The sequence below is a fragment of the Bison bison genome, unplaced genomic scaffold (genome assembly GCF_000754665.1).
Source record: "Bison bison bison isolate TAMUID 2011002044 unplaced genomic scaffold, Bison_UMD1.0 scf7180017864079, whole genome shotgun sequence".
Classification (NCBI taxonomy): domain Eukaryota; kingdom Metazoa; phylum Chordata; class Mammalia; order Artiodactyla; family Bovidae; genus Bison; species Bison bison.
This window is the reverse complement of record NW_011494651.1, coordinates 475977-495119: the sequence shown is the minus strand read 5'-3', so window position 1 is coordinate 495119 and position 19143 is coordinate 475977. Positions and strand designations below refer to the sequence as shown.

The 19143-nt window shown below is 48.8% G+C and overlaps 1 protein-coding gene across 3 annotated transcripts; it reads left to right on the top strand.

Moving 5' to 3' along the window:
* The first annotated feature begins 5995 nt into the window (after positions 1-5995).
* Positions 5996-13046, top strand: LDOC1L (leucine zipper, down-regulated in cancer 1-like). Of its 3 annotated transcripts, none has more exons than XR_825079.1 (3): positions 5996-6280; positions 6493-10345; positions 12204-13046. XR_825079.1 is itself a non-coding variant. In XM_010837597.1 (3 exons), the coding sequence occupies exon 2, from the start codon at positions 6815-6817 to the stop codon at positions 7532-7534; it is 720 nt and encodes a 239-aa protein (XP_010835899.1). In that variant the 5' UTR covers positions 5996-6280; positions 6493-6814; the 3' UTR covers positions 7535-7573; positions 9764-11654. The 3 variants fall into 3 exon arrangements, 2 of the variants coding, with proteins under 2 accessions (XP_010835899.1, XP_010835898.1); XM_010837597.1 differs by lacking the exon at positions 12204-13046 and having other exon boundaries at positions 6493-7573; positions 9764-11654; XM_010837596.1 differs by lacking the exon at positions 12204-13046 and having other exon boundaries at positions 6493-11654.
* Positions 13047-19143: the final 6097 nt, after the last annotated feature.

Below are 19143 nucleotides of genomic sequence, written 5' to 3'. Positions count from 1 at the left end.
GTTGGTCATAACTTTCCTTCCAAGGAGTAAGCATCTTTTAATTTCATGGCTGCAATCACCATCTGCAGTGATTTTGGAGCCCAGAAAAATAAAGTCTGACACTGTTTCCCCATCTAATTCCCATGAAGTAATGGGACCAGATGCCATGATCTTATGCAAATTACATTTTTACTATACTGTATGCTCATTAACATTATTTATAATTGTTGCTTTATGCAGTTGTCTTTCAAATAATACAGGGGGAAAAAAAGAATTATAAACAAAAATAAACTCATAGGCTTCTTTATTTACCTATGTTGGTATCTTTACTTGGGTTTGTTATCTTTCATGTGAATTCCAGTTACTGTCAAATGCCCTTTCGATTTAGTCTGAAGGTTCTGTCTTTATTATTGCGGTAGGATAGGTCTGCTAGTGATGAATTCTCTTTAGTTTTATTTCCCTGAGAATGTCTTAATTTCCCCTACAGTTTTGAAAGGTAGTTTCATTGGCTATAGAATTCTTTGTTGATAGAACTTTTCTTTCAGCACTTTGAATCTCTCTTCCCATTGCCTTCTGGTTCCCATGATTTCTGAAGAGAAATTTATTGATGACACCTTATATAGAGTCATTTTGTTCTCTCTTGCTGCGTTCGAAGTTCTCTCTTTAACTTTCAAGAGTGTGATGACCATGCGTCTCAGTGGTTGTGTGTCCCCTACTTGGAATCTGTTGAGCTTCTTGGATGTGCAGATTAATGTATGCCATCAAATTCTGATACTATCCCTGCCAGGGTGTGGAGTGAGGAACCTGATTTTAGCTGGCAAAGGTAAGTCTAGGTCCCTCACTTAGCCTTTGCTGGCATGAGTGGTGGTGGGGCCACTGTTTTTGCGGGAGCATTTGGCTGGCATAGAGTGGTTATTGTCTTAAAGTATTCCGTCTCCATAGGCTGTCTGTTTCCTCATCCTTTGGCTTGAGAGAGCAGGCTTTTTGGAGGAACTTTCTTTTTTGCTTTTTGTTCTTTGTCTGGCATGTCCAGATTGCTAGCTTCTTTAATTGTAAATCTGAGATACACGATGCAATAGAATACTCAAAGAGTCCACTATTGTGTCATTTCTTGGGTCCTGAGCAACATAGCAAAAATGCCTTTTTCTCTCCATCTTTTTGACTTTAAAAAAAACTGTTTTCAGTTGTGCTTTGCTGAAAGAATAAAGAAGGGTGAATGAACTCCATCTCCCCAGAAATGGAAATTAACTATATTTCTTTTAAAAAGGTACTTTATAATAGCCACCTCATCTTGTTACATTTCTACCTTCCCCAACTCTCAGTGTCTGTTCTTTTCACAAATGTTATTCCTTCGTTATTCTCATTGAAGAGCCTAAATATGCTTATTTAAAGTCTTTTTTTTTCCCCCCAGACTGTTCTATTATTTTAAATTCCTCTGGAGTCAGTTCATATTATGATTATTGATTCTTGGTGGCTATTATTCTTAGCATTAGATGTCTTCATGGACTTCAGAGTTTTGACTTTAAGGCTGAATTTTGGGTAAAAGGGTACCTTTCATTTTCATTCCCTCTTTGTGTACTCAACCCTTTTCCTTCTGAGGAGCCCCCTGTCTCCGTGGTCAAGCAGTTTGGGGCCACTCCAGTGATACCTGGCCTGCAGTACAGAAACGTGTTTTATACTGGTGGTTCACAATTCCTGCCCCTCTGGGGTCTCCTTGTCATCAATGAAAGTAATGATATTGGTTGTTCTCCCTAGCTCCAGGGCCATACTTTCATAGAAGGTGCTGCCCCGTGAAATGGCTGAAGCAGGTATTTCAGACTCCCCTTTGATAGAGGGGTGATCCCTCTCTCCCCTTGATTCAAACAGTAACATTGGCTCTGTTACCAGCTTTGTGTCCCCATTATGCCTTGGGATTCAGAGCCCAGCTGGCCCACGGCTTTGTCAATTCTCAGCAGTTTGTGTTTCTGGACTATGGTGGAGTTCAGATTGTTTTTGAGGCCATCTAGATCCTCTCAATACTCTTATTGTATAGTTTATTGTCATTCTGTGTTTGCAATAGAGAGCAGCATCTCAGAGCATGAGTCATAGCATTATTTGGATCTGAAGTCAAATGCTCTGCTTGTTTGTCTTATTTTAATATTTATTTTCATTTTATTTAGCTCTATTTATTCAATGCCACTTTATGTCCTATTTTACATAGATGAAATACAAATAAATGACATATTCCTTAGAGTTCATGTTTGGTCATTTCTCAAATCAGGGTGCACCTTATTTTCAATGCACCTGAGAATTTAAGATGGATTGCCAGGAGCCGGCATATTGCATATTGAGTGCATATTGCATATTGCATATTGAGTGCAGCACTTTCCACAGCATCATCTTTCAGGATCTGGAATAGCTCAACTGGAATTCTATCACTGCTGGGAGCCAGTGAGGAACTCCACCCATGACAAAGGTCATGAGGAAGGAGGCTCGGCATACGCAAAGGCGGGATCGAGCCTCAGGAGTCCCCCTGGAAATTCTCGAGCATCTACCCCCAAAACCAGAGTCTGCCTACTCTCTGCTTTGTGCTTTCACCTACACCTCTGACTTTACGGGGGGCTGTCCCCCACTACCTCTCTCTGCAAAAAGAGTTAGCTTACAGCTCCAGTTAACAATTCCTGGGTGTGACAGTGTTTCAACCTACAAACTCCTTTGGAAGTCCTCTAGCCTGCCTAAATAGATTTTTCCGGCCACATGTGATTGTTCAGAGCCTCCCAACTGTGAGAGGCAGGAGATGTTCTAAACTGTCTAAACACAGATTCCTTTGAGTAGTTAAAAGATTGATTATAAATTGTATTGGTGAAGGGTTTTTCACTTATTGAGCCAATGTTTGCTGCTAAGTCTCCATACCCCTTACCTACTGTGTCCTTGGCAGTGTATTGATTGATAGAATGGGTGTATAGAAATGTAAGTAGTAGCCTCAATGTTTGTAACCTTGGACCCTTGAGTTAATTCTTTTCTTGATTGAGTCCTCCTCACCTTTGCCCTATAGGAATGCAGCTTTGTCCAATGCTTTTTTGGAGGCTGGTGCCTGACTTTGGAATAATCACCTTTAGAGAAAAATAAGTTTCTTAAAATGTTAACAGGCCTCCTGGCCAGAATATGATGTAAATCACCTGAACTTTTGCATATGATAAGTTTGAAAGCCTGGCTTCGATTGACCAACCAGGAACTGCTGTCCTTGCATGACTCCACCCCTTCCCCCATTATCCTCTATGCACAACTTAAGGTATAAAAACTACTTTGGAAAATAAAGTGCGGGCCTTGTTCACCGAAGCTTGGTCTCCCCATGTCGTTCTTTCTCTTATCTTCTGGCTGAATTGTTCAGCCTCTTTTCTTCACTGAATTTTCCTACTGAGCTATCCTTATTTCAGCCTCTTTTCTCCACTGAATTTCCTCACTGAGCTATCCTTATTTCAGCCGCTTTTCTCCACTGAATTTCCTCACTGAGCTATCCTCATTCTGTTACTCTTTATATCCTTAATTAACGTTTAATTAAGCAGTTGTTTCCTGATCCTTGCCGATGCCGTCTCTCCTTCGAATACCCTGGATCAGCTGGGGCTGGACCCCGGAAATGGATGGTGTCAGCCACACCTGGAAGTATAGCAGACACTTCACTCATATGCACAGCATCCTGTAACCTGGGGAGGTGCAACCCAAGCGCTGAGGGCAGAGAAACTGGTGGGGTGACTCACAGGAGTGGATTCCTCTGTGTGTTTGGAAAAAGTAGGGGGCGGTAAAGGGGCACAGGATAATTTCTGCATTTGAAATCACTGACCTCAGTTAGGATGAGCACAGCTCCTGCCTCCATGTGATGTGGGAGAGTTCACAGAAGCAGTTTAAGGAAACGCTGTGTCCTTACTTTCTCCCCTTACTTTATGTCCTAGACACTTTCAGCTGGTCACAAAAATGCACCTTTTGTCACCCTGGGGTACACAGTTGTGGGCACAGCTAGACTATCCTTACTGAGAATGGACACCATCATGTCCCAATTCCTGTTTTATAGAAGCATCAACTGTAAAGATATGAGCAAAGCTGACTTTGCCCCTGGTCTGCCAAAGCGTGCAAGTGGCTGCCAGTTGTTTAGCCTCCTTGAAGACGATGTCTTTGAAAGACTGGCATGGTGGGTGTCTTTTCTCTCCATCCATGCTCCAGCCTTGAATTGACCATTTAGAATCAGCTCAGTACTCAAAATTCAAAAAACTAAGACCAAGACATCTGGTCCCATCACTTCACGGCAAATAGATGGGTAAACAATGGAAACAGTGACAGACTTTATTTTCTTGGAGTCCAAAATCACTGCAGATGGTGACTCCAGCCATGAAATTAAAAGCCGCTTGCTTCTTGACAAACCTAGACAGCATATTAAAAAGCAGAGACATTATTTTGCCAACAAAAGTCCCTCTAGTCAAAGCTATGGTTTTTCCAGTAGTCATGTATGGATCTGAGAGTTAGATGATAAAAAAGGCTGAGGACCAAAGAAATGATGCTTTTGAACCGTGGTGTTGGAAAAGACTCTTGAGAGTCCCTTGGACAGCAAGGAGATCAAACCAGTCAATTGTAAAGGAAATCAGTCCTGAATACTCATTGAAAGGACTGATGCTGAAGCTGAAGCTCCAATACTTCGGCGACTTGATGGGAACAGCCGACTCATTGGAAAAGACCCTGATGCTGGGAAAGATCGAAGGCAGGAGGAGCAGGGGATGACAGAGGATGAAATGGTTGGATGGCATCACTGACTCAATGGACATAAGTTTGAGCAAACTCCAGGAGATGGTGAAGGACAGGGAAGCCTAGCATGCTGTTGTCCATGGGGTTGCAAAGAGTGGGACACAACTGAGTGACTGAACAACAGTAAAGTGGGAAAAGCATACATCGTGTGTGCAAGTCGCTTCAGTCGTGTCTGACTCTTTTTGAGCCCATTGACTGCAACCTGTCAGGCTCCTCTGTTCATAGGATTCTCCAGGTAAGAATACTGCCATGCACTCCTCCAGGGGATCTTCCCGACTCAACAGATGGAATCCGCATCTCTTATGTCTCCTGCTTTGGCAGGTGTGTTCTTTACCACTAGTGCCATGTGGGAAGCCCCAAAGGCATCGTGAAGCGAATCAAATAGCTCATCCACTTTGGCCCAGTATTGTCTTTCCTTGACAATTGCCCTGGTGGGGCTGGCAGAGAAAATGGCTGGGGTTTGCATACAAGCGTGGTTTATAAAACTTCCACATGGAAAATAAGATCAAGAACTCTCAAAAAGGGGTCTATCAAATAAACTGGGTAGGCGGTTTCATTGGAACATAGGCAGTAGTTGAAAACTATGCTTTTTAATGAACAGTGTTCAAAATTCAGTGTGCTATTAAGGTCGCAAAACAGTTCAAAAGACACAATAATTACTAATATTTTATAATATACTACATCTTAGAAAATGATTCGATGGAACTACAAAAATATTATTATTTCTTCTCTCAGGTGGAGGGACTCAGAGAGATATGAACTTTTTCAAAAGACTTCTTTGATATCAAAATTGTCTACAATGGATCTATACTACACTGAATTTTCTTGAAGTTAGTACAAAACGAAAGGCAAGTACAAATTTGTCCAACAGCGCTCTCTCATCACTCCAAAAATAGCAGCCACTTTTTTATATAAAAGTCAACAGGACAATGTACTTCATTGGTGTATATCATTTACTTTTTACCTGGCTACACGTTAGAAACAATAAATTCATCAAAACTCTCGGCTGAATTAAAAGAATATATATATGAAAAGCAAGCTTCATTTAAAAGAATAAATACAACCTATGCACACACAGCTTTACTAGCAGTCTTAGAATTTCAAAGGAAGACACCGCTTCTAATAACAAAACGTCAGTAACCACACTCATCACTGATTGGCTACTGAGGAAAGGCATAGGGCCTGTACGTCACTTCCGGGGCGGGACCTGGGCCGCGCGGGAGCCGGTGGTCTCCATGGCAACAAGCAGGGACCTCGCTAGGCCAGCCTGCCGCCCACACCTCCGCGGTGCCCGCTCCCCGCCCGCGCCACGACCCGGCCCTCGGTCCCAGCCTGGCTCGTGCTCCCGCCAGAAGCTGCCCGCGCCCGCCTCCCGCCGCCGCCGCCTCGACCTGACCTGACCGGGAAGCAGTTCCGGCGGGCCGCCGCCGCCGTGACTCATCGGCCAGTCCGCATCCCGGCGATCGGGCCATCTTGGTGGCGGCCGGCCCGGGAAGACGGAGCCGCGGAGGAAGCCGCGGAGACCCAGGTAGGCGCCCGCCGCCCGCCCTCGGCCCCCCGGCGCCGCCGCCGCGAGAGCTTCTTCCCTTTGTTCTGCCCCATGTGGGCGCCGGTCCTCTGGCGGGGGGGCGCCCGCCTCGCCGCCCGCCCTTTGCCCCTCCCACGCCGCCTCCCTCCCTTCGAACCCCCTTTCCGCAGTCGAAACCTTTTTTTTTTTTAAACCGTGTTTTCATCCTTCAGGGCCCTGCAGCCCACTGTGGCCTTGTGAGCGCGGCGATTCAGGAGCGACATCCGGAGCTCGGGATCCGCGAGGGCCTGCACCCCCTGCCTGGCCCGGGGCTGTGCGCATCTCTGGGTCCGTCTGCCCTGCCCTCTTGTTGGGTCTTCTCGGCCACGCTTGAGTCTTGAACCCCCACCCTTAACCCGATTGCTCTCTGGGTCTACCCAATTTTAGCATCACAGGTGCTCAGGTTCTGGGTTACCCAAACCCAACCCCAACCCCCCGTCACCACCACCTTCTCCACTTTTGTCAATCTCAGCCTTTCACTGACCTCTGGCCAACATGGTCCAACCCCAGACCTCAAAAGCTGAAACCCCAGCCTCTGCAGCTTCTCCTAGTGCCCCCATGGACGACGTCATCGACACCCTGACCTCGCTGCGCCTCACCAACTCGGCGCTCAGGCGCGAGGCCTCGACCCTTCGCGCAGAGAAGGCCAACCTCACCAACATGCTGGAGAGCGTGATGGCGGAGCTGACCCTGTTGCGCACCCGGGCTCGGATTCCCGGGGCGCTGCAGATCACCCCACCCATCTCGGCCATTACCTCCAATGGGACCCGGCCAATGACCACGCCTCCGACCTCGCTGCCAGAGCCCTTTTCCGGAGACCCCGGCCAGCTGGCGGGCTTCTTGATGCAGATGGACAGATTCATGATCTTCCAGGCCTCCCGCTTCCCCGGGGAGGCCGAACGAGTGGCGTTCCTCGTGTCCCGGCTCACTGGGGAGGCGGAGAAGTGGGCGATCCCCCACATGCAACCCGACAGCCCCTTACGAAACAACTATCAGGGATTCCTGGCCGAGTTGCGGAGAACCTACAAGTCTCCGCTGCGGCACGCCCGGCGCGCGCAGATCAGAAAAACTTCGGCCTCCAATCGAGCCATGCGGGAACGGCAGACCCTCTGCCGCCAGCTGGCCGCCACCGGCACAGCGCCCTGCCCGGTGCACCCAGCCTCCAGTGGGACCAGTCCAGCCCCGGCCCTGCCCACCCGAGCTCGGAACCTTTAGGAATGGGCCATCATCCTGGTCGCATCTGCAGCCATCCAGGTAGCATACCCCCTTTGCTGCGTAGAAGAAATGTCCATACCACAGCATCACTTTGTTTGAAGACGTCCCTTCCTGCCTCTGTAGACCTGCTCCATGAGGACATCTCCTGTCATCACTCTGGGGCACCCTGTGACCCACCTTGCTTCCTGGCATCACGTACTCGCTTGGGACCTCCACCGCATGTTTCCTTTCTCTTGCTTGCAATTCCAGCTCTTCTAGTGGCCTCAGCTCTGCTGCTTGGTTAGTCTCACTCACAATACACTTGGGACCATTTGAGCGTTTTCCCCAGCCTGACCAGGTTCACGGATGCAGCCCCCCCACCCTCTGCAGGCCCTGGGGCAGTTCCCCACCTGATCGCCCTGTGAGCTTGCTGGTGCCAAAAAGAAGCCTCTTTGGCCAGGCAGGTGGCTTGACCTGGAGAGGGGAGTCTCAAGTGCTGCCAGCCTCTCCAGGGCCCAGTGGAGCAGGTAGGGGCCTCATCTCTGCTGTCAGTGTCCGAGTGATCACTGCCGGGAGTGAGTTTCCAGGGTTCTCAGGGGGCCAGCTTCACTCTGCACAGGAGTAGGCAGTCACTGTGCCCCACTGCTGCCCCTGGGAAGATGGACAGTGCAGCCTTAGGGGAGCGCCTCCAGAGGCCACACCCACCCCCATCAGTGCCTGGCTTTAGCTGCCAGTGTTTTGATAGCACCGGGGTTGGGGGGAATCTGGAACTTGCCTGCTCAGAAGTTCAGTGTGACTGGAATCACTGGGCAGTTCCACATACGTGTCCATCTGTGCCTGAGGCCCCCTGGCAGGCTGAGGGATGGACTCAAGAGGCTCACTCTGCTGCCCTGGTCCCCGTGGGAGTCAGTGGTGGTGTGCAGCCCCCTCTTCTCTCTGACCCCCGCACGTGGAGGTGGGCCTGTCTGGCTTGAGACCTGTTCCCTTCTCCACGCAGGGGCGTGTGGCCTTCACCTCAGCTCCTGGAGCCACACACACGGTCTCTAGGTCTCCAAAGCCTCGGTAGCATGCCCTCCCCAGCCCTGGGCTGTACATCAGACATCTAGCCTCTGTCCCAGAAAACCTGGACTCAGGGCTGGGAGCCCCAGCTCCCCTGGACACATCATGGAGCCCTTAAGGCGAGGGGGTGTCTGCCTCTCTGACCCCAGCCGGGGCGGTGCTGGCATTTGCAAAGGAAAAGAGCAGTGGGCTGCCCAGGTCCGAAGGTGGTGACAGCGCAGGGCTGGCGCTCGGGTCCTGATTCCGAGAGACAGAGCCGTGCCTCCGAGTGCTGGGTGGCCTTGTGCTTTCTCCCCGGGACGCCCAGAGTCACTTTCTAAACGAGGCTTGGCCAGGCCCTTTGACCTGGGTTGCTCCTGCCTTATTCGATACCAATGACACCCTGCCCCCAGGCTGTGGGGAAATGGGCCATCCTTCCCTGGGTTTATCGGTCCCAGCCTGACTGCAGGAGGATAACCTCTGGGCTCCCCCCTACAAGCCTGCATCTTGGGACCTCCAGAGATTGTCTCCTAGGACCCATGCCCTTCTGAGCAATTCGATGATGCTGGGGAGAGTGACTGTGTTCTTAAAAGTCCACTGCCTGCAAAGTCAAGGTGGTTCCATGGCTGCTGGAGTTCACGGACCACTGCCACCCGCTCATCGTAAACTCTGTTAGCCCAATTGCCCTGCTGAACCACCGCCTGAACGTAGGCTTCAGACCCCCCTAGATTCCGGCCAGACTGTTCAGGCGGGACCATGGTGCTCATTAAGCATGAAGTGGGGGAGACATAGGGGGGCCACTCTTCACGGGGACATGGGCTCTCCAGTGGGGGGTGCACAGACCCTTGCACTTCCTGCTCTCTTCTGCCTGCCTGCCAAGTAGAGGTACCCACAGCTGAAGGGGTATGGTGGCACCCACAGGAGAGGGGGCCTGCAGGGCTAGCTGGCACCTTGAAGGTTTCCACATGGCCTGGCCCAGCCAAGGCAGAGACCCAGCCTGAGAGCAGGGCAGGAACTGCTTGCCAACCTTGGGGTCTTCCCAGGTGGCATTCAGAAGTCCTACCGCATTCGCATCCGCGCCTTGTTTCAGCCGCTGCGCCTCGCTAGGCTGAGGCCTGCCTCTGCATGTGGGTCCTTGTGCCTGGCCCTGGCTGCTGCCCCAGCTTCGCTTGGCTTGGAGGTGTGGCAAGCCGTTGGTGCTCACGGTTACAGGTTGGGGACAGGTGCTGTTGGACGTCCGTGGCCTTCTTGATTGCCTCCTGCGACCTCGGAAACCGGAGTGGATGTGAGGCTTGGGGTTGGATTTGGAAGAAGCCCCACGGTGGGAGCCCCCGGTGGCTCTAGTGGAAGACACCCTCGTCCCCAGCTGGAGAGGATACCCACGCTCCATGCAGCCCAGAGCAAGAACACATGGCTGAGAGGCTCAAGTTGGAGAAGGCAGTGGCAGAGGAGAGCTGCTCTGTACATATTTGGGGGTTATAATTTCTCTAAATTTAAGAGAACAGATGTTGCTTTATAAAAGGGCCAGGCAGTTAGTAGTGTTAACTGCATGTGAGGGAAGGGTTTATGTCTTCACGGTGTTCACGGTACTTGGACTACCTGTGACTGTTCCTTGGTCTCCACGTCGCCCCATCTGGTAAGGAAGATTCATAGTGTAGCAGGCACTATTTGCGATCAGAGTTAGCAGGGGCGACCTCTGGCTTGCTGTATCGTGCGACCTTGGGATTAACTTAATGTCCCAGAGCATTTCGGTGACTTCTGGGAAAAAACCAAGACCCGTGTCCCTGGTCCCAGGTGAGTATGTAACGAGGGAGTCGTGACACAGAGCCCAAAATTGCCGTGTGAAATGCAGGTAAGACTTTGCTGATGCGCAAGCTGCTGTTGTCAAGAGGGACAGAACCAACTGCTGGACCACGATTCTGGCCTTTAGAAGGATGAACAGATGTGGAGAGAGCTGGGTAGGTGCTTAGATTACTTTAAGGGAGCAGCCCTGTGAGTGTGTAAGAGCACACACACCCCAACCAGCTTCCAGGGCTGGGGTTTGGGCGGGAAGAGGGAGAGAACTTAGCAGAGGTCCTGTCCATCTTGCAGTCAGAGCAGGAAGCCTGGATCTCCTCTACCTGAGAAGCCTTAGGTTAGGGGCTTAGAGATGAAGACACAGCTGGACTCGAGAAGGCACGAAAGCTTTGCCATGTGGGGAGAGGGCTGGGGTTTAGGAAAATCCCATCACCCACTGCGGGTGGACAGAGCCAATGAGTCTGGTGTAGTTGTGGGGTCCGCGTGTTGAGTGTGGTGGGCACAGCACAGACGCAGTAGATGGGGCGGGGGCTACTGCTGGCCCCTTGCTGCAGCACCACTAACTCCTTTTCATAAGTAACCACGTACTAGTTTGTCTCATTATCAAAGTCAACCTACACATTATAGAAATTTTGGAAAATGGAGTAGAAAGATGTACAGTTTTAACATTTGGCGTCTCTCCTTCCAGTCTCCCCTCACCCCAATCATGGTTCCTCTGCTTCTATAACACTGGGGTGCCACCTTCTGTAACACGGTCCTGTGTAGCTGTTCTCACTCACGTCACGGGCAACTTTCTCAGTTCATTTTGAAATGGCTGTGTCCTCCCCCATCAGGCAGTGCCAGTGGTTGATCACCAATGCTCTTACTCATTTTTCACCATTGGAAATCGACAACTATCTTTGTGCGTAAAGCTTTCCCCGATTCAAGTTATTTCCTTAGGATAGATCCTCAGAGGTGGGGTGATGGAATTAAAGAATATAAGAACCTTCGAGGTTCTGATTACTTATTGACAGTTTCCAGAAATGTTTGTGTCCATTTACACGGCCACCAGCAAGGATAAATGTGCCCGTCTACCATCTTGCCAGCACTGAGTGTTCTCACCTGGTTAAATATTTGCTAATCTGGTCATGGAAAAATAGCATTGTATTTTAGTTTGCATTTTTTTTTTTTAAACTTCTGGCAAACTAGAATATCTTTCACGTTAAGCAGTTGTATTTCTTTTGTGCGTTGTCGTGTCCTCTGCTCTTACCTACTGGCATTTGATACGTTTGTATGAGCTCGTTGCATATTAAAGATATTAACCTGTTGTGTGTTGTGCTCGCTGCACGTGTTTCCGGCTTTTTATTGCTGAGATTTTAACCTGATACATAGCCAGTCTGTCCCTTCACTGGGCCGTGTGCCCACCAGACTAACACAGTGCAGGCGCTTACATTTGTCCCTTTTGTTCATGGCTGTATCCCTGCACCTGTAACGGTGTGTTAGGACACACAGTAGGTATGCCACAAGCATTTGTGGGACCATTACATGGATGGATGTGCTGAGTGCGGGGACCCCACCGAAGCACTTACAGACCCAGGACTGCTCACAGGCCTTTTGGCCCCAGAATCCCTTCACTCATTCAAAATCCTTTAGGGCCCCAGAGAGCTTCTAATATAGGTTTCATCAGTATTTACTATATCGCAAATTAAGATGGAGAATGTTTCTAAATGCTGTTTAGAAGATAAACTCATTACCTGACCACATAAACAGCATATTTTAAAGAAAACTGTTTTTTAAAAAATGGGGGGAGGGGTGGTGCAGTTTTCACTAAATTCTTTCATGGTTTTGCAAATTTCTTTCATGTCTGGCTTAATAGAAGACAGCTGGGGCGTCAGACCTGCCCCTGCTCTTCATCTTTTGCAAGATCACCCATCATGTAGTCTCTGGAAAATTCCGCTGTACACTCAGGAGACAGTAGGAGTGGAAAACGCCCAGATACTTTGGTAGCATTATGAAAACAGGAATGCCTCCCAGGCCCGGAAGAGGTCCCGCCCACTTTGAGAACCTCTGGTCCGAGAAGAGACAGAACAGTCCGTCCTGCAAACACCTCCATCTGTTCTTTGTGGTTTCCTTCGCTGCTTTAAGGTCTTTGTTTCCCTCTAGAATTAATAAAGACATTTCTGGAGTTAGTTTGGTTTGTAGTGTGAGGTGAAGGTCTGACTTGACTTCTCCGTGTTTAAGCCAATAACCCGAGCTCATCTACTCTCATCTATTTTAACTTCATTCTCTGCTTCATTCGTGTTTCTTCATCCCATCTGAAAATCTTACCTATCAGAGGGCCGACTTTCCCCATATCTGATGATCCATTTTCTTCCCCCAGAACCGCCTTTTAAAAAATGATTTCGGGGCTTCCCAGGTGGCTCAGTGGTAAAGAATCCACCTGCCAATGCAGGAGACACGAGTTGGCTACCTGGTCTGGGGAGATGCCCCATGTCTCAGAGCAGCTAAAGCCCAGGCACCACAGCTGCTGAGCCTGTGCTCTAGAGCCTGGGAATTGCGACTGAGGAGCCCGTGCACCCTAGGGCTTGTGCTCTGCAACAACCGGAGCCACCGCAGTGAGGCAAGTCTGTGTACTGCGCCGAAGGGGAGCCCTCCTGGGCCACAGCTAGAGAAGAAAAGTCCACGCAGCAGTGGAGTATCCAGCCCAGCCAGAATTAAATAAAACCAAAAAATGATTTTGTGTTATATTTTGTGCTCCTCTCTACTGGGGGGATCTGCCCCTTCTGGTTTTCTTGGCTATTCTTGCCAGATGAACATAAAAATGGATTCTAAATTTTGCTCCACCTCCCGGTACAGGCACAGGGCTGCCCAGTCCCGTACAGGCCAGCGCCCTGGAGGGTGGGTGGCCTCTGCTCTTTCTGCCCTTGGAAGGCCCTGCCCGGGGCATTTCAACCAACATTCCTCTCTGACTGGTGGCTGGTTTGGGGTTGGGATAAAAATCTATGCCCCGAGTGGCTAACCTGCTGTGTGCTGAAGCATCTTCTGTTTGGAAGTATCTAGAGCGCTGGCTGGCCCCGGAAGGCTGGCCCTGAGAGGTTTACAAGGGCCAGCCTGCCTCTTTCCGTGGACCTTCCCTGGGTTCGGAGCCTCTCGAGGTAGCTGGGAAGTGTTGTGGATTCCAAATGGTATTGAAAGTGAAAGTGAAGTCACTCAGTCATCTCCGACTCTGCGACCCGGTGGACTGTAGCCCACCAGGCTCCTCCATCCATGGGATTCTCCAGGCAAGAATACTGGAATGGGTTGCTATTTTCTTTTCCAGGGGATCTTCCTGACCCAGGGATCGAACCTGGGTCTCCCGCATTGCAAGCAGACACTTTAACCTCTGGGCCACCAGGGACGCCCTCCCAAATGGTATTGTGTCCCCAGAAACCTGCCAGTCACACTTTAAGCAGCACATTTAAACCAGCAGAGAGAGCCTGCCGACTCTCTCAGATCTTATCTGAGCAGTCTCAAATACGGGAGGCCTCTGTGATCAGCCGGTGAGTTTCCAGCGGTTGCCTCAGGCTCCCGGCCTCTGCTGAAGCCTCTTGCTGTCAAGAAATGTGACAGTCACCTCTAGGCATGCACTGTCCGGGGGCATCAAGCTGGGCTCTCCCTGGTGGAGCCAAGACCACACACGAGAGGGAAAGCCTGTGTTCTGAACTTGGAGAGCGGCTGACAGGCTGTCAGCCCCACACCTGTGTGGACGGCCTAGCTGGGTCACCCTACCAGCCCTAAACACAGAGCACTGGTAGGCTGGCAGCTTCTTTGCCAAGTTTTCTCTTCTTCCCTGATGGCTCAGCTGGTGAAGGATCCTCCTGCAATGCGGGAGAGCTGGGTTCGATCCCTGGGTTGGGAAGATGCCCTAGAGAAGGGAGAGGCTCCCCACTCCAGTATTCTGGCCTGGAGAATTCCATGGACAGTAAAGAGTCAGACACGACTGAGCGACTTTCACTCACTGGGCAAAAAGCCGGACCACGCTCCCCAGCCTCCTCTCCAGCCCAGCAGGGCTCAGTGACGTGCAGAAATGCCGGCGGGAGGGCTGGTCTGTGTTCTTCCTCCTTCAACCCTTGGATCCCTGCTGATGGTCAAGGTGACCTTGGCAAACACACAGTGAGGGGAGCAGGCCCGCAGGACAGAGGCTCCAAGCCATAGTTTGGGGGAGTTCTGCCAGGGTCCCCCAAAGGTGGGGCCCACCAGGCGGCAGGCCTGGGGCCTGGAGTGTGACTGGGTGTGGTCACCCAGCGGTGGCGGGTGGGGGCGTGAAGCGGGGCTGATGGTCTGAGGAGGGGTGAGCCCCCCAGCCACTCAGTGCCGAGTGGGGGCCACAGAGAGGCCGCAGCGTCCCCAGGAGCCCTGAGTCCTCCTCGCCTGAGTAGCCTTGCACAGGAGCCAGTGTGGCCTGGGGAGGCCAAGAGTGAAGCCAAGAGACGAAGTTAGTCCCTCCAAAGCCTCTGGGGTCACAGAGAGCTCTGGCTAGCCCTGGGGAGAGGGGACGAGACACACCCAGAATTGCATTTGAGCCGAATATTCCCCAGAAGTACTTACCAGGTGGTGGTAGCGGTGAAGAATCTGCCTGAAATGAGGGAGTCACAGGAGATGCAGGTTCCATTCCTAGATTGGGAAGATCCTACAGAGGAGGAAATGGCAACCCACTCCAGTATTCTTACCTGGAGAATCCATGGACAGAGGAGCCTGGGGGGCTCCAGTCCATGGGATCGCAAGAGTTGGACACGACTGAGGGACTTAGACGCACACACAGGCAGATGCTTAGTTTTAACAAGCGCCCGTTCTACAAACAAAAATGACAAGCCTCGGAATGTGGCCAAGATATCGTTCAGGAACCGCACACCTCGTGGGAAGGGGTTTGATAGATCCCTCTGGACTGGAGTTTGGAAGAAACAAAATTGTTGCTATTTCTATTCCCAATGAGTTGAGATGCCTCAATAAACCAATTCCACTTAATTAACTAAAAGGATGAAAACCCCACAAAGCTATGAAATAACAAAACAGGAAACGCAGAGAAAACTCTGGTATTCTCAACCCTACAGGAGCTTCAGGGCATGAAAAACAGTGTGTCGGCCCTTTGCACGCCGACTGCCTGGAAGGGTTTAGAAGAACTTTTGGAATCTGAATGAGCAAAGGACCAGATAGCACACTGCTGTGTACCTGCCGTCTGCCAGAGACGGTGCTAGAAGCTGAAGATGCAAGGGTGAGCAAGTCAGAGGACACAGTGGCCCCTGTGGAGTCCTCCTCCTTGCTGGAGGGTGGGGGACGAGAACAACAAACCCATGTGTACCTCATACGAAGGAGGGGGCAGATAGGGTCCAAGGTGGTCTCTAGAAGGACTTGAGACTCAGCAGAGCCCCAGGGAAAAGAGAGAAGGGGGCTTAGACTCAAGCCTGACCGTGGTGCTGAAGAGGAAAAGTTTTATGCAAATCCCTGTACGTCTTAAAACCGATAGTGTCTTAGACTCAAGGAACTATTTTTTTTTTTCCGACTTGAGATTACACTGAATAACGCTTCTGCGTTCTCCATAAAGTTGACTTAATACGACACACATTTTATCACGCTCTTACAAAGGTTATTTGAAAACAAACTAACCGCTTCATAATATTTCCTCACATTGAGGTATATAATTTGTGTAGCTGTTCTTCCCAGACTGGCTCCATTAAAAAAAAAAAAAAAGTCAAGATATAATTTACATACAGTGAAGCGAACAGAGTTTAAGTGCATACTTGGGTATGCTTTGACAAATGTGTGTGCGCATGTCACCCCCTCTAAATCAAGATGTGGAACACATTCATCACTCCAGAAAGTTCCCTGGTGCTGCCTGCCAGTCAATCTCTCCCCACGCCTGCTGGGCAACCACTGTTTTAATATCTGTGCCCATAGATTCGCTTTGACTGTTCTGGAATTTCACATCAATGGATTCATGAAGCATGCACTCCCTTGTATTTTAAGCGTTTCTTGTTATTAGGGCGTTTTAACATCCATCCATGTTGGTACTTATTTTTGTTCAGTTGCTAAGTTTTGTCCGATTCTTTGTGACCCAGCACAACAGGCTCCCCTGTCCTTCAGTATCTCCCAGAGTTTGCCCAAATTTGTATCCATTGCGTCAGTGATGTCATCCAGCCGTCTCATCCTCTGCAACCCCTTCTCCTTTTGCCTTTAATCTTTCCCAGCATCAGGGTCTTTTCTAATGAGTCGGCTCTTTACATCAGGTGGCCAAAGGAATGGAACTTCAGCTTCAGCACCAGTCCTTCTAAGGAACATTCAGGAATGGTTTCCTTTAGGATTGACTGGTTTGATCCCCTTGCTGTCCAAGGGACCCTCAAGAGCCTTCTCCAACACCACAATGGTGGTGCAAGTATTGGCCATTCATTACTCATTACTGCTGATTAACAGTCCACTCATTCTGTAGATGGACCCTGGCTGTTTCACCATTCATCTGTTAATGGACATCTAGGCTATTTCCAGAGAAGGCAATGGCACCCCACTCCAGTACTCTTGCCTGGAAAATCCCATGGACGGAGGAGCCTGGTGGGCTGCAGTCCATGGGGTTGCTGAGGGTCGGACACGACTGAGCGACTTCACTTTCACTTTTCACTTTCATGCATTGGAGAAGGAAATGGCAACCCACTCCAGTGTTCTTGCCTGGAGAATCCCAGGGACGGGGGAGCCTAGTGGGCTGCCGTCTATGGGGTCGCACAGAGTTGGACACGACTGAAGTGACTTAGCAGCAGCAGCAGCAGGCTATTTCCAGGTTGGGCAAATACAAATGAAGTTGCTATGAACATCCCCAGAAAAGCCTTCTTGTGTACTTGTTTGCATTTCTCTTGGGTGAATACCAGGAGCTGAATTGCTGGCTCATAGGCACTCTGTATCGCTTTACAAGAAACTGCCAAACTGCCTCCAGGATGGTCGCACCGTTTACATTCGTGTGTGTGAGTTCTCGTTGGTCTGGCTTCCTCTCTTCACATGCTGTTTTCAGTCATTTTAATTTCAGCTCTTCTGGTTGGTGGGTAAGAGTATCCCATAACGGTTTTTCTTTACGTTTACCTGAATTGAGATGGTTCTGAGCCTGTCTTTGTGAGCCATGAATGTATTTTCCCTCCTGATGTTTTATGAAAGATACCAAACATACAAAAAAGTTGAAAAAAAAACTGTACCATAAACATCCAAATATCCACCAGCTATATTCTACAAGGAACACTATGCTGAATTTTCTTTACTACAAGTCCATCCATTCTTCCATCCATCCTCAACATCTTACTTTTAATGCATAGCAAAGTAAGTGAAAAACACTAGGTTACTTCACTCCTAAACACTTGGCATGCAGGTCACACACTAGACTTCAGTATTTGTTACAGTCAACTTTTTATCTGTGAGAGGAGGATTAATTCACCTATAGTGAAAGCATCATCAAATTTTTTTTTTTTTGCCACTCTGAGTGCCACTGGGATCTTGGCTCCCCGACAAGCGATTGAACCCTTGTCCTCTGCCTTGGAAGCATGGAATCTTAACCACTGGACCCACCAGGGAAGTCCTGAAACCATCAGTTTTAAGAATACCATCTGAGGAGTTTTGAAAAATGCATCCGCCATCCAGCCATCTAATGGGTCACTGTTATCCAAGCCCCTATCAATGTATAGTACATCACCACCCAGAAAATTCCCTGGTGCTCCTCCCCAGTCTTAAGAATTTTTGTCAATCTGCAAGATGCAGTGTCCTGTATTTCCTTTCAAAAAATTATGATTTTAACTTAAAAATTTTTATTGAAATACAGTTGATTCACAGTGCTGTGTTTATTTCAGGTGTATAGCAGAGTGATCCAGTTATCCATATCTATGTATATATCTATTTTTTTAAGATTCTTTTCCGGTTTTAACTTTTACATGTAGGTTCTGATTCATCTCAAATGAATATTTTGTCAGCAATATGAGATGGGGTTGAAATTTGTCCCCCCACCATATGAATATCTAATTGCTTTAGAATAATTTGTTGAAAGACTCTATCTGTCCATTGGATTGCTTTGGTGACTGTTTAAGTCAAGTGACCAAATAGAATTTGTCTACTTCTGGACTCCTTAAATCGACTTGTCTCCTCCCATGCCAGCACCATGCCCTCTTGGTTACTCTGACTTTGCAGTAAGCTCTGAACTCAGGGTGTATAAATGCTGCACCGACGTTCTTCCTTTTCAAGATCCCTGTGGGAAGCCTACATCTGTGCGCTCCAGTTAGTAAGTCACTAGGCACATGCGGTTATTTAAATTTATTAAAATTAAGTAAAACGAAAGATTTAGTTCCTTGGATACAATAACCACATTTTAAATGCTCAAGAAAGCATTTTCATGATCATAGTTCTATTTTAGGTCCTTTGCAATTCTATATAAATTTTATAATCATTTCATCAATTTCTATTAAGAAAGCCCGCTGGGGGTCTGATTGGAAAGGAATTGAATCTACAGATTTAAGTGGTGGGAAACTGACATTTTAATAACGTCGAGGCTTCCAATACATGAATATGGTTTATTGCTCACTTTGCTTAGAATTTCTTTAATTTTTCTCAGCAGTTCTGCAGTTAATGTCCTTATACGTCTTTTGTGAACTTATTCCCAAGGATTTTATGATTCTTGGTAATATTTTAAATGGAATAAAAAAATTAATTTTGTAATTGTTTGTTGCTAATGTATAAATGGAAGGAAAGTTATGACCAACCTAGATAGCATATTGAAAAGCAGAGACATTACTTTGCCAACAAAGGTCCGTCTAGCC

Bases quoted from the DNA above. Each gene is read 5' to 3' on its own strand.
- LDOC1L (XM_010837597.1), top strand. From the start codon at position 6,815: ATGGTCCAACCCCAGACCTCAAAAGCTGAAACCCCAGCCTCTGCAGCT.